Source organism: Rhinolophus sinicus, chromosome 3 (genome assembly GCF_057876585.1).
Source record: "Rhinolophus sinicus isolate RSI-liver-muscle chromosome 3, RSI-T2T, whole genome shotgun sequence".
Lineage (NCBI taxonomy): Eukaryota > Metazoa > Chordata > Mammalia > Chiroptera > Rhinolophidae > Rhinolophus > Rhinolophus sinicus.
In genome coordinates this window covers 78,593,341-78,609,564 of record NC_142503.1, presented here as the reverse complement: position 1 = coordinate 78,609,564, position 16,224 = coordinate 78,593,341, and the positions used below count along the sequence as shown (strand labels likewise).

The 16,224-nt window shown below is 34.6% G+C and overlaps 1 protein-coding gene across 6 annotated transcripts in view; it reads right to left on the bottom strand.

Moving 5' to 3' along the window:
* AP3S1 (adaptor related protein complex 3 subunit sigma 1) overlaps window positions 1–16,224 on the bottom strand; it is a 65,584-nt gene that overhangs the window by 46,142 nt on the left and 3,218 nt on the right. For all 6 annotated transcript variants that reach the window (XR_002137042.3, XM_019727835.3, XM_074328587.2 and 3 more), the window contains exons 2-3: window positions 3,402–3,493; window positions 265–376 (exon numbers count right to left, since the gene is read on the bottom strand). Coding sequence is in view for 5 of the 6 variants with exons in the window: in XM_019727835.3 (XP_019583394.1) it covers window positions 265–376; window positions 3,402–3,493 (204 nt within the window). In the remaining variant the exon portion in view is untranslated. The remainder of the gene's footprint in view (window positions 1–264; window positions 377–3,401; window positions 3,494–16,224) is intronic.

Below are 16,224 nucleotides of genomic sequence, written 5' to 3'. Positions count from 1 at the left end.
TGAGTCTTGGGCTCTTGCGGTGACTTACACGAACAGGAAAAGAGGGGCGTGATGAAATTAGCTGGGATTAGTATTAATCAGATTAAGTTAGTCTACATGTTTCTACATCCCTCATCCCTCTTTTATCCACCCAATATCTACTATGGAACACTTCATTTCTTACCAAACAAAACATTAGTTTAGAAAATTTAGAACATACAAGTTTTTAAAACTATAAATGCCAAAATTGTTATTTAAGACAGTTAGAGGCAAGGGTTAACTTACTTGAATTAGATCTAAAATGCCAAGTTCACTCTCTGAAGAATCCACACAAAAGACAAAATATAACGTTGCATAATGTCTATAAATCAGTTTGTTGTCAGATCCTCCAATTAATCTAAATGACAAAACAAAACAATTGCAATGTTATAGGAACAAAATGAAAAACATTCTCATTAGCTCAAGCAAACTGACGATTTGCTTAAAAACCTTTTATTTAATAGCAAAGCATTCAAGTGAATTTGTATTAGAGACTAAATTAAGATGGTTGTTTTCTACAAAAACGTCAAGTAAAAGATGCTGGTGCTTAATTTTAATTAATTCATTCATTCAATTCTCTCCTGAGTAACTACTATGTGCCAGGCACTGACAGTGGGTAAAAAACAATAAACAAACAAATAAATAAGAAAAAATTATCAGAGTGGAAAGTACTACTGTACATAGGCAATCAAAATAGGATGACACCATATTGATGGATTCATTATTTCAGGTTGGATGTTAAGACTGACATTTAGGCTGAGCTCTAGATAATGAGCCAGCTGTGAAAAAAACTAGAGAAGAGCATTTCAGGCAAAGGCAACAACTAATAAAAAGGCTATTTCACCAAGAATGAAATCTGGATGTTCAGGGAAGAGAAACAAAGCTTGAAGACAAAGAAAGATTAGTAAACAATGAGGTCAGAGAAGTACACAGAAATCATATCACAGGGCATTTGTAAGTGTTTAATAGATTTAACTCCATAGGTCACAGTAAGTTACACAGCTTAAGACTGATTAACAACTAGAAAATAAAAAGAATGACATTTCTTCTTAAATTTGGATGGACTTCCCATCAAGATCTCCAAAAATACATTTTTTGGAATATAAATGCAAAGAAAGAAAAAAGAGCTAAGAGATATTCAATTCTATCATCAACTGTTTTTATATTGACTAGAATTACAGAATTTTAAAAATAATTTAGAAATCATTCCAAACATCTAACATTTTTCTAAATAGAGTTTAGCTATTTCATAGTTAAGTTTACAATAACTGGTTCACCCTCTCAAAAGGCCCTCTAGCACTAACTTATTAGCAGGACTACATGTAAACAAAGCTAATTGAATAATCAAACAAGATATGGGAAAATAACATCTATAACTAACTTAATAATGGTAACACTGAATTTACAAGCCCTGTAGAAACAAATTCTCTATACACTATCTTTATGTTCTCTAATAGAAAAAGGGGAAATAATCGTTTACAAAAAAAATTTCTACCATGCTAGATACATTTCTAGAAAAGATATTCAATTTAAAAATATGTGAACTTTAAAAATTCTCTGCGATTATTTTTAAAGGTTATGACTGCGATTGTTCCTTGAAAGAGACAAAAAGCGCAAACAGCAGGCTTTGTTTCATCCTGAATCAGCAATGTAGCAGTGAGTTATCTTACACTCTTGTTTGGCTCTGCATTAAAAGATGACCCAACCTTTAAGTTTCAAAATGGCTATAAATGTTAGTAAAAGAAAGCAAAGAAATTAATGTGGCAAGTATATATTTTGCCTTTAAAAACATAATTTCATCTTTAAACTATAGTACAATACTGAAAATAAATACTGATACAAATTCTTGTATGGAATGCAATACATCATATAAAACCACAGAAGTTTAGAAATCCTTAGTCCAAATACCTCATTTTACAGAGGTGAAAACTGAGGTCTAAGAATTTAAGTTACCTGGCCGAGAAAATCAGTGTGTTAATGACAAAACTAGAACCAACCGACGTGTAGCCTCATCTTTGATGCAACATTTGCTTTCTACTTTTTATAAGGTTGGAAAGGAATAATCACATAATTTCTAGTTCAAACAGTGCCCTGGTTAGATCAACCAGTTTCTTGCTCGTCTATCACATGCAGTGCACTGTGCTGGGTGGTAAGTTTCCTATGAGATAAGAGATTAAGAGGCTGAGATGAGGGAAGTCCTGGTAATGGCAAAGACAACTAAACTACAGAAGTTTAAAGGAACCAAGTAAAGTACAATTAAAATACAAAAACAGAAAGCAGGTGTACCTGTCTCAACTATTAAATTGGAAGTCTTGAATTAACAGCAAAATTTACAAATTTTAAGTGTGTATTTGTAAATTTAAGCACAGCATAATATAAAATGTTATGAAAAGACAGTAAAATTTCTACATGATAAAAAGTAATTTATGGTCAGATAAGAATTACTACTATCCTATTTTTTATAATACGTACCTTAAGATACAAAGTGTAGGTTACGCTGACTAACTTGTGATTATTCATAATGGAGCTCAGTTAAAGTTTAGTTTTTGAATGGTCAATGAGGAAGTATCTTATTAAGAAATTACATAAACATGGGGGGAACATTTACAAAATTATTTGATAGCAAATTGTATTTATGGAACCTAGTAATTTAAAAGTATTTATTTTAATCGTTGGCAATTTAATTATAAGTAACATTTATTCATTTAAAATAGAAAAATATATTAGCTGTAATTTATATATCTACAGACATGCCTATACATACATGTACACACATACAGAAATATATAGTTGAAAAGCAGACTTCAGTCTTGTTTGTAATAATAAAATAAAGGATGTAATCTAAAATTTTATGAACAGATCTATTCACCCTAAGGAGTACTCTGTAGTCATTAAAGAGAAGAAGATAGGTCTGGATGTGTTTACACACAAAGCTTTTCAAAATATTGAGTGAAAACAAGCAACATGCAAACTAGCATACATGGTTTGATCACATAAATAAAACGTTTTAAGGTCATACTTTTATATGTTAGTCAATGCAAAATTAATTTTCTAGAAGGATACACAAAAAACTGGGAAGAAGGACTAAAGTTCGGAGAGGGAGACAGTTTACATTTTATACTTCCTTGCAATGTTTGAATTTTTGCCATGTGAATATATTATCTTTATTTAAAATACCTTTATAAAATTCTTAAAAAGAAAAAAAAATGATTACATATCTTAAAAACATTCTTTAAGTTAGATTTATAGCTAGCATAAGTGGCAATAAATTCATCTCATCCAATTAATTAAAATTAGGAACCTTTTAACATAAACTGATTAAACAGTATACATTTTAATCACACAGTCAAAGATTTAAAATGTCTATAGAATGCTTTACTTACAATCCTCCTTCTAGGAAATTACAAACATTTTCGTCTCTCTTAGATACCAAATGGAATGTCTCCCTGATGATTTGCTGTTGTGTATCTTCACTCTGAAAAAGAGTAATTCATATGTTAGACTCGAACTTATCGTTTTAATAGCATTTTAAGAATTTAAAAAATAAAAGTAGTATCTGTCTAGGAAATTCATCTAAAAGAGAGTTCCTTGGAAAACTAACATATCACATCTTACAGAAACAAAACCCAACATTTTTTTATGAAAAACAAAAAACAAAACAAGAATCAACACTTTATAGGTTACCACTACAATATAACTAATTTATTTCTAAGTTCAAAAACCAACAAGAAAACTATCAGATGAATTACAGACACTAGTAAAAGAGACACTAGATATTAACTAGTTAAAGCCTATTGTTTTTCAAATGAGTAAACTGAAACAGAATTAGTTATAACTAATTGATGTAGCTAATCTAATATATTTTAATGAAAGAAAGTTTGGAGCTTCCAATTAAGCAAGTTTAACTAAATGCAAATTGAGATAAGAGTCAATCCATCTTACTTATCTTTATATGTTATCAGAAATGGAAACCAGAATGGTGAATAAACTATGAAAGATGCTGAAGTCTGCACAGGAAAAAAAGAAAAGAAAAAAAATGCGACAACATGGATGGATCTTGAGATTATTAGGCTAAGTGAAATAAATCAGACAGAAAAAGTCAAGAACCATGTAACTTCACTCATATGTGGGATATAAAACTGAAAGCAACAAACGAACAAGACAGATAAACAAAGAAACAAAAACTCATAGACACAGACAACAGTCTAGTGGTTACCAGAGGATAAGGGGGAAGTGGGGTTGGCAGAAGAGGGAACACGGGGTCAAATGGTGATGGAAAGAGAACTGACTCTGGGTGGTGAACACACAATGCAATATACAGATGATGTATTACAGAAATATACACTTGAAACCTATATAATTTTATTAATGTCACCCCAATAAATTTAATAAATGAAAAAATGAAAAACAAAAATGCTGCTAATTAAAATTACAATGACAACATTAGTATGAACACTACAATAGTGTCCGTCCTATTGTGTCCATACTATTGATGAAGACATATAAATATGTCTAATAATATCAAATATTGGCAAGAATGTGGAACAAAGCACTTATACAATACTAGAAGAACTGTAAATTGGTACAAGTACTTCTGAAAACAGATTAGCATTACCTAGTAAAGCTGAACACGCGAGTACACTAGGAGAACGCTATTACACTATTCAACCCCTAGTTATACCCTAGAAAAATTAAAAAAGATGTTTGCAAGAATGCTTACAGCAGCACCGTTTGTAACAGCAAAAAAAAAAACACACAAAAACAAAACAAAACTACAATGTATGATGAACATCCATCAATACTAGAATACAGAGATAAGTTGCGGTTTATTCCTGCATGGAATATTACACAGCAATGAAAATGAATGACTACAACAGCTATAATGCCAATGATGATCTTAGAAATGTTGAGTTTTTTTTAATCAAGTCACAGAAGACTATAAACACTATGATTGTATGTTTTTAAATTCAAAAACATGTAAAACTAAACAATAACTTGTTTAAGGACAAAAATATGTGGCAAACCAAAAATAAAAATTATTTTAAAAAATTCAAGATGGTAGTTATAGAACAGAGAGGAAATAGGATGAAATATAAGACAGGTACAGAAAGACTTCAAAAGATACTGGTAATTTCTCTTAAAAAGGGTGGTGGATACACTGTAATTAGGATGTTATTTCTTTTATCTTATAGATGTTTGATATATTCCTTTTTATCTAATCAATATTTCATTGAAAAACTGAAAAGGAGGGAGGGAGGAAGGGAGGGGGAAAAGCACTGTATAAGACAGGGCCCTATTTTCCCCTCATGTTTGCTTGATTGTCTCTCTACCATCTCATTCTAGGCTTCATCTAGAGCTAAATAGTGTCCCTGGGTGGCCTTACTTACTCTTGTGGCTTCAACCATGTTATTAGCTCCCTAATTTTTAATTTGCCCACATGCCTAGTCCCTAAAAGAAGTCTACCTTCTTTTCTGAGTTGGTGATAGATATTTCCAGCTTCCAATATGCATCTCCACTTGTAGCCAATAAAGTTATATTAAAACTTAAATATGTTGAAGACTAAAAACATCCCATTTTTTCCAAAAACCTATTTTTCTTATTATATTCTAATCTCGGTTAATAGCATCACCATTCACCAGACTCTTAAGCCAAAAACCTTGATGATTCCTTTTCTTTCACTTCCCATGTCCATTCAGTCCTGTTACTTTTTCAGAAACAGTATAATTGGATTTGAAGACATGACCTCAACTCAGATTCTTATTCTTACCCAGAATACTGTAAGAACCAACCAAATGTTCACTCTGCCATCTGTCTCTCTATTCCATACCACAGGTGTCACCAGTTACTTCCTAAAAAAAAAATCTCTATTTTTTCTTAAAGCCCTCCAGTTTCCATCTGACCTAAAATAAAATGCAAACTCCCTACCATGCCATAAAACACCCTCCAAAACCTATGTTTGAAGTTTCATCATCTGTTCCTTCTCCCCTATACAATCTGCTTCAACCACAGTGAACTTCTCACTATTTACTCCATATTTTCCTACTTCCTCACCCCATTCTCTAGCAGAACCCTTTTAAGACTCAGTTCAAACATGGTAACTTCTGTGAGGTCTTGTTTTACTCTCCCAGGAAAAATTAGTTCCTTCTTCTTCAGTGCTTCCTTGGTACTGTTTCTATTCCTATTATACACTTATAACAATGTGCTTAAATTTCCTTTGTAGACACCTGAATTCCACCAGACTCTGAGCTCCTCCAGATAGTCTTTGAATCTGAAATTCTCAACAAGTGGTTGGCATATAATAGCCAATAAAAGTGTACTGAATAAATGAATTGTAATCTAAAAGATGGGATCCACATCCCTTTATATTATTAAAAACCTAGGTTATCTTCCCACACCATAAAAGAGGCAATGAAGTAAAGCAGTACGGTGTAGTAGTGAAAAGTATGAGCCCTGTTCTAATTAACGTGATAGACTGAACACACATCTTACATTTGCTGCCTTCTCACCCAGTTAAAACAACAATAAAGGGTTGGTTTTTTTCCTTCTTTTTTTTAAAGGCATAAACTCACAAGGATGAGGTAAGTGGTAAAGGAAGTCATGGGCAACAAAATTTGGAAATGGTAAAGTATTAAGTAAACCTCAGAAAATGTAACCCTAAATTGGTAACAGGGACACCCAAGAACGAACCCAATTTGTATCACAAAATCCAAAGGCTCAGGAATTGGTGCTTTTACGTTCTGGAAGCGAAAACGAAGAGAGGAGTGAAAAATAGGAGGGCGGTTTAAGAATTAGAAAGACCACTAAATTCCCTCCACAGCCCCCAAGAAAAATCTGTAAACTGATTCCCAGTCAATAAAACAGAGGGTCTTTGGAGAGCATGGGATACTATGGTAGGCAGAGTAGCCCACCAAAGTGACAATACCCTAATCCCTGGAACCTGTGAATAAATCTTTTCATGACAAAAGGAGTTTTTAGATGTGATAACATTAACGACCTTGAAATGGGGAGATTACCCCATGTTATCTGACTGGGCTTAATCTAATGAAATGGCTCCTGGTTAGAGGGAGCTATGACTAGAAAAGTCAGAAATGCTATGAAGATGGAGAAAGGGGGTCATCAGCCAAGGACAGTGCTTGGCCTCTAGGAGCTGGAAAAGGCGAGGAAATGGATTCTCTCTTAGCGCCCCAGGAAGAGACGCAGCTCTACTGATACCTTGATTTTAGCCCAGAAAAACCCATGTCAGACTCTGAACGCACAAAAATGTATGACCTTCTTCACCTTCCAGACAGGAGCCTGGAACAAACGTCTCCTGGGAACTCTACCTAGATCTAAAGATAATGACATTGGAGGTTCCAGTTACAGCCGAAACTGTTATCTGTTCACCAAAACCTAGTTCCTTACTTTCCAGGCACACAATTCAACAGTATTTTCCATTCTCCCTTGAATTTAGGGGGAGCCATACAACTCAGTTCTGACCCACGGAACATGACTGGTGGTATGCCAGAGTTGGCACCACTGGAAGCCAATTGTGCATCCAGTGCCATCACGTAGGCAGCCTGACATGACCATGATGGGGGTACTTACACCATGTAGCAGGCACTGCAAATTAGAGCTCTTTCTTCCCAGTTGAGCCAGTTGTTAAAAATATACCACCCAAGCCTCACCCATAAAAATTCCTGCACAATCTTCCATGTTAGCTAGACGCTAACAGAAGTCCCTTTGGTCCCTTCTCTAGCTGATGAGGAACACCAATACAGGACTTTATGAGAGTGAGAAATAAACTTGTGTTAAGCCACTAAGATTTAAGAGATTGTTGTTACAGTAACTGCAATTCTTACACTAGCTAAACTGCCGGGCCTGACCATCTCAAGTAAAGCTCAGATAGACAACCTCTACCCATGGATTCTGGGCTTTCAGTTAGCCTTTCGTATCCTGCCTTTAGGCGGGAGCAGTCAACCAAGGATTATTGGACATCTAACATAAAAGCTAAAGCCAGAATTGGGGGGGAAAAGCAACTCAGAGAAAACAAACAAAGTAGGGAGAAAAAATTTAAAAATACATACCGTTACTAGCAGAGAGGTAAGAAAGATATGCAACTACAAAACAAGAACAGCATACTATAAAACAGTAACATTCAGAAATTACAAAGCTCGTGAAAATTAAAAATAAAAGGAGAAAATTTAAAACTCAGGAGAAAGACTGAAAAATAAAGTTGAGAAAATAGACCCAAAGGGCAAAAAAGATAGGAAATAGAAAAGACAAGAAAAGTAGAAGAGAAAGGACAAGAAAAGTAGAGGAATACCGAATAAAAGATTCAAAAAGAGAACACAAAAAACAGAAATTTTTCAATCAGAGAGGACAAGAGTTTTCAGAATAAAAGGGCCCATCAAGTACCCAGCACAATTAAGGAAAACAAACTCATAGCAAGGGTCTGTCTGGGAAACTTCAGAAACTGCAGACAAACAAGAGTCTACATACTTTCTGGACAATGAAAACAGATCATATAAAAGAATAGTCAGAACTGCTACAGGCTTTTTGACAGCAATACTGGAAACTAAAAGGTAATGGAGCAATGACATCAAAACTGAGGATCAAAATTCAGACTGATCAGATTTCCTAACACCACAGTTTCATAACTGAAGTCAAAAAAGATACATTTCAGTTGGTCATAACTACCAGATTACATCAGTCTGAAGACAACTACCGTGATTCCCCCAAAATAAGACCTAGCCAGACAATTAGCCCTAACATGTCATTTGGAGCAAAAATTAATATAAGACCCGGTCTTATATTACATTATATTATATAAGACCCGGTCTTATAGTAAAATAAGAGCGGGTCTTACATTAATTTTTGCTCCAAAAGACATATTAGGGCTGATTGTCTGGCTAGGTCTTATTTTGGGGGAAACACGGTAGTTATAAAAGGCAACAATTTGCATTATTTTAAATACCTGTTAATGCATTAATAAAAAATAAATTTAAAAAAATTTAGTAACCCACTAATAAAACTTTCTCTTTTCCTATGTTCTTTTCCTGTACTTATGTATACATGTCATAAAAGGCAACTTTAAAATGCAAACTCCCCTCTAATCCAACAGTAAATATGTCCTTATCCTCATTCCTCCCTCCCACACACATTCAGAGGAGAATTTTTTTAAGATGCATTCATTCACTCTGCTAGATGTTAGAATACCGAGGATTACCAAGATAAAAGAGAAACAGAGCCTTTCTCAGAGCTTCACACAAGAAATAAAATATGAATACAACTACTTTAAACTTCTATTTAGTGTTCTGTATCTTGTCTTTTATATTCCAAAAAAGAAATAGCTGTATTTATAACCAAAATTCGAGAGCAATCCATAACATAAGAATACTACAAATAATGTAGTATAAGAAGTAAAGGGGAATAATGATTTCCAGCAGCAAGATTATTATCTTCAAAGAAAAGTGACAGACATCTAGAAAGGTCCATAGAATAGGTAGAATTCAGAAATACAGAGAATAGAGGGTAAATTTGCATGACATTTGAGGCAAAAGAAGGAAAAGTAAGGGCAAAAGCATGAAATCAGGAAAACGGGAGCATATGAGGAATAATTAGTTCTTTTTTGCATTAAATGGAAGAGAAATCTGAGGACTAAGCCTCAAAGCATTGCAACATTTAGGAATCATGAAAAAGAGAAGGCCCCAGCAAAGAAAACTCCACGAGTGTGATTTTTTTGCCAGACCTCTCCCAAGTAGGAAGTCTGGCGAGATTTGGTACATGTGGGTAGGTTTCACTTCAGCCTCGGGGCATGAAGAACAAGCGGTCAGGATGAGGCTACCCTTAAATCCCAAACAAGGAGGAAAAAGGGCACCTACAACAGAAATTGTATTAACACTTGCCTAGCAATTTCATTATATTTCTTTAAAGAACCCTCTGCTATGCCCCTCACAGTGTATAAAAATGTATTTAAACTGCTTAGCACAACAAAGAAGGCACTCAATAAATGGCAGCTATTAACACCAGAGTGTTAATCCACCTACCATAGTAAGATGTTTCCCAGTTTCAGGGACAAAGATCTTATTATTTTATTTAAATAACAAACAGCCGAGAAAGTGATAGACTGAGTTTGAACTATTTAAAGAGAGAATTTGAACCATGGTAGCAACTGAAAAGATCTGAGAACTCAAAACAAAAAAAGGTAAATTTTAGGGAACAAAAGTTGGAGTAAGGTTCCAAGACAATTCAGTGGCGGAAAGAATAGTCTTTTCAACAAATGCTTCTGGGAAAACTGGACGTCCATTTGCAAAAGAATGAAGTTAGAGCCCTACCTCACACCATACATAAAACGAATTCAAAATGGATCATAGACCTAAATGTAACCTCTAAAACAGGGGTGTCCAAACTGCGGCCCGTGGGCCAACTGCGGCCTGCCATCTATTTTTAATTGGCCTGCAGCAAATTCCAAAAATATATTTAGTTTACTTAAATAAACCAGGTGAGGCAATACATACTTCACCTCGAGTGAGTGGCCCGGCTATTTGTGTATTTCACCGCATGTGGCCCTTGGTGAAAACCGTTGAAAAAAGTTTGGACACCCCTGCTCGAAAATAACAAAACTCTTGGAAGGAAATGTATGTATTAATCTTTATGACCTTGGATTAGACAAAGCTTTCTTAGATGTAACACCAAAAGCACAAGCAAAGAAAAAATAGATACTGTCAAAATTTAAAACCTTTGTGCTGCAAAATGATATCAACACGAAAGTGAAAACAACCCACAGAAGGGGAGAAAATATTTGCAAATCATATATCTGATAAGGGATTTGTATCCAGAATATATAAAGAACTCTTACAACTCAATAATAAAAAGACAAAAATCCCAACTTAAAAATGGGCATTGGATTTGAATAGACTTTTCTTCAAAGAAGATATGCAAATAGCCAATAATCACATGAAAAGATGCTCGACATCATTTGTCACTAAGAAAATACAAATCAAACTCACAGCATAATATTTCACATCCACCAGGATGGCCAGAATCAAAAAGACAGACAATAGCAAGAGTTAATGAGAATACAGAAAAATTGGAATCCTCATACATCACAGATGGGAAGGTAAAATGGTAGTTTCGCTTTGGAAAACCGTCTTGGCAGTTTTTCAAACACTTAAACACAGAGTTACCATAAGACATAGCAATTCCACTCCTACTAGATACATACCCAAGAAATGAAAACAAGTATTTACACAAAAACTTCATATGAATTCACATAAATGTTCACAGTGGCATTATTCATAATAGCCAAAAAGTGGAAACAACCCAAACATCCATCAAGTTAACAGAGGGATAATCAAATGTGGTATATCTATATAATGGAATATCATTTGGCTGTAAAAGGAATGAAGTATGGATACATGCCACAACAGGGATAAATCCTGAAAGTATCATGCTAAATGCAAGTCTCAAAAGATTACATATTTCATGATTCCATTTATATGCAATGTCTAGAATAGGCAAATCTATAGACACAGAAAACAAATTAGTGGCTGCCAGGAGCTGGGGGTAGGATTGGGGAATAACTGTTAATGGGTACTAGATTTCATTTGGTTTGAAATGTTCTAAACTTAGATTATTGTAATGGTTGCTCAACTGTAAATACAATGAAAACCATTGAATTACATATTTTCAGTGGGTAGATTTTATAGTATGTGAATGATATGTTAATAAAGATTTTTTTATGGTTTAGGCAACCCTTAAAAAAAAGAAAAGCTGCAGCAAGTTCTATAGCTACAATATTTCCTTATGGAAATAGTCTCAGGAAGAATATTGGAGGACACTGTAACTTGCAATAAGAAAGAAGTTCATTCCCAAACACGGCTTACATAATTTAAACACTGGAGTCTTTGAAAATAAAAACAAAAGAGACAATTCATGTTGAGGAAATATAAAGAGTAGCTGAGAACAACCTCTGAAATGTTCCACAGTTCCTTAGCTATATAATCTTCCCAATTTTCAACTGGAGAAAATAAAACGGTTCTGGAAATGGATGATGGAGATGTCACACACAATGTGGATGTATTTAGTATCACAGAACTGTACACTTAAAAAATGGTATTTTTTATGTTATGTATATTTTATCACTGTAAAAATTATCTTCAACAACCATACTAAGATATATGAATGACAGCAAGGTGTATCTAGATGATGGGACGAACTGGCAATCTTCCCCATTTAGACAGCACACAGGAATGAATCAAAATAATCAATGGATCTGGCACGTTGACAAAGAGCCCTTTCCTCCTGGGCAACAGAGAGAATAATGACTGACAGCTAGTGATTCTTGTAATTACACCAGGTTTCAAGCAAGGAAGGAAAAATGTAAATGCTTCTCCACACAGTGAGAGGTGGTCCAGCGGGCTTCCCATAAACTTTGCCCCCCTATAACTAAGCCTGTGAGATGTCTGAAAAAAAGAAATGCTTTTCTTCCTGAGTTGTATTATTTCCCAGGTGACTGAGGAAACCGACCCAGCTTGATGACTGGTCTCCTTAGTACAGAGGCTGTGCAGAATGGGAGCACTCCTACCGCTATTCACTGGGCCAGCTTCCTACCCTTCCAGAGCCTAAGATAATTAGGTGGGAAAGAAAGTAATTGAGCAGAAGAGATCATCACTGCCTCTCCCGCCGAGGCCAGAGGCATTGTTGAATTGTGCAAAACACAAATAGGATTGAAGGAGAAATATCTCTTCTTGTGATGAGAATTTTGGAGATGATGTCATCAAACTGAAAGATTTGAAGAAAGGGCTGCATGATTTGCGGGCCTGATCTGGTCCTGTCTTTCTCTCCAACCTCATCTCTTGCCACTCTTTCTAGTCATTCACTTGCCTTCTTGCTATTCTTCAACACACCAAGTTTGGTCCCATTTAAGGGATCTTGCATCTCTTTCTGCCTGAAACATTCTTTCCTCAGCTGTTTTCATACACTCCATTGCCTCATTCAGTTCTTTTCTCAAATGTCAGGTCCTCAAAGAGGCTTTTCCTGATGATCTTATCTAATACAGCCTCTCCTCAATCACTCTCTATCTCCTTACACCGTTTCATTCTTCTTCATATACTAATCACAACCTTAGCTAGTTTACTGCCTGTCTCCTATCATTAGAATATAAACTCATAGGACAGGGGTAATATCTATCATCCTCATTGCAATATTACCAGTGCTTAAAACAGGGCCTCACAAACACAAATAAGTATTTGTTGAAGGAATATGGACAGGGAAAGAGAGAAAGGAGAGTGTAATGGACAGGTCAGGTAATATCCCAAAAGGCCACTCCTCTCAAAGGACTGTCTAGAAGTACCTTCCTTTGGAGTGTCAAGAACTTAACACCTGTTAGCTAGAATGACAGCCTTTATTCCTCCTCTGCAATATCCTGAGAGTTGCCTGATCCTTCAGTAAAGAAAGCTGTTTATCTACATTGCAGTTCAAAGGATTTGGTAAGAAGGCTGGCGGGGTGGGCGAGGAAGCGAGTTTTAGATAACAAGAGGCTGGAAGGGGACTGGCTCCTCTAGGTGGTCTACAACTCAGAATCACCTGGGCTTAGCAGCAGCAGTGAAGAAATCCATAATCCACAAGTACAAAGACTACAAGTGCTAACGACAAGAATAAATTCTGACTTTCCAACAAAAAATAGCAAAGATTTCCTTTTGGGATCAGAAAAGGGAAAGGCCCTGATACACTCACGTTACATAAAGTTTAATTTTGTAACAAAAAGAAAGACATAAACGGAGAAAAAATACATGCAAGTTATTAGAGTCCTATTAACATATATTAATGTATTTTTAAACATTTTAACAATAGAGCAGCCAGACATTAACATATTTGGTTATATTAAAGCCACAAATGTTCAATAAATCTACCAACAGTTCCAATGCATTCATTTTGTGTTACTAATGCCTAAATGGTGTATACTCTTCATTGAGACATCTGAAAGGAAAAATAAAGGCTGGAGGAAGTACTACTAAATGTTAACAGTTATCTGTGGATAGTGAAATCAAGGATGACTTTACTGATTTTAATATTTAAGTATTTTCCACATAATCACAAAAAGAAACTTATTTTAAAAAGGTGGAGGAAAGACCTATAACAAAGCACAATTTATAACCTTTCCCCTAAAACCAAAAATCACTGTAATTAAACATTTCATTTCCTCCTTTAACTTTCCACAGGTTTAATCTTAATTCTTGAAAAGCAAGTCTTCAAGCATACTACCTACAATAATTGTGATCATATTAAAGTGGAATTTTTCAATGATTCTTTGATGTTAGGAATGCGTTGAACTAAGATCTTTTGTGTGACGTGTTCAGAACCACATATTTCCAGGAACCATTCCTAATATTACCAACTTCATAAGCATCCTAAAATTAGAGAGAAAAATTAGTATCTATTCAAAAGAAATAACATGAGCTAATAGAGAATATTGCACACCTGTTTGCCTACCCAACATCCGCTCCTCTTTTCCACCTTTCAAATAGAATACCAATTTTATTCATATTTCCATCCTCATCCTCAGCTCCAAGGGTAGATCCTAGTTAGTTAGTGCAAGCTATTATTACTTTCGGGTAGGACTAACCAGACTGAAGGGAAAGGCATATTCCAGGAATGCAGGAATAGATCACTCTCTCCTTATGGATTTAATTGATTACCACTGATTTCAAGGAGGAATTCAGCCTTTGGATATCAACTTTGTGAAGAGCAAGGCAGAGGAAGAGAAAGAAATTGAACCTATGATGAAGTTATTGATTTGCTGAATCAAATAATTTTGGAATCTATCTATTACTCTGCACTGCTTATTACCGTGTTTCCCCGAAAATAAGACCTGGCCAGACAATCAGCTCTAATGTGTCTTTTGGAGCAAAAATTAATAAAATTATATAGTATAAGACCGTGTTTTATATTAATTTTTGCTCCAAAAGATGCACTAGAGCTGATTGTCCAGCTAGGTCTTATTTTCGGGGAAACAGGTTACATATCCTAACAGTTTGTGGGGTTTTTTTAATTTGAATCAGGCTACATAAAACCCAATTTATGTAGCCAAAAGCATCCTTTTCTTTGTGGAAAGAAAACAAATCACTTAGAATTATCTTCTCAACAAAGAACAGCTCAAATACTGTGTTAATATTATGTGTTAACACCTTAATTAATACTTAGAACTGCTGACAATTCTATCTTGATCTTAAGTTTAACTATGCCATCTGCCACACTGTCTTAACAGTCACTAAAAAAAGACATTAATAAACATGGATGAGTCTTTCTTAAAGATTTTTTTAAAAGGAAAACAAAAGTTCTACAGAGTTTCAATACTTTATATAACAAATTCAAAAAAAGAAAAGCACAATCTTAGGGTTCCTTCTAGGACTTGCATGTGGTTGAGAAACAACTTAATAAATCACATACAGTTTATAAGAAAAGAGTAAATGTAACAGTTTGAAAACTTCTGTTTTCATTTGTGTTTGTGTGTGAGCTTGCCCACAAGTATACACACAATCTTTCAAAGCTGTAGAAACAACTAAGATAATTCATATACAACAAAAACATTTTTTACTTTATTAAAGTTATTTACCAAAGGATATGCAATGGTTCACTAATAACACAGGAATCATAACCCAAGGTTTTGTTTTTATTTTCTCGTTTGATGGCTATGTAAAAATATATTTGATTTAAAAAATATAAGTCTCATTAGTCATTTATATTATAGTAAGCCACATAATATTAGCCAGGCAAATACTAAAAAACTAAAGTTTATTGCTATCAAGCTGCTGTGGCTAAGCATCAATTTGAAGAGACAAAAGAAGAAAAACATTTGAATTTGTGCAGTCACAGCTCAAGGATATAAAAGGCTAAACAAAAAAGGATGCATTCTTAGTTCATCTTTGAATTCTTAATGTCTGAGTCTAGCAGAATGAACCAAAAACTTCAGTTTAGCAAAATAGGTCTATGACTTCATGTCTCACACCTAACAGCAACTTGGAGGCACAAATTTTAAAATCTATTACAGCAGGAAATGGAAATCTGCACTATTAAATGGTAAAGATGAACATATAAATTGTTATGTGAGGGAGGATAAATGAAAGAGGAATGGAAATCCAATGCAGTAGGGGAAGCTGGTTGGCAAACGGTTAAGCACTTTTCAAAATGCTTAGTGTTAAACTATTATTATTGGACTTGGCATTC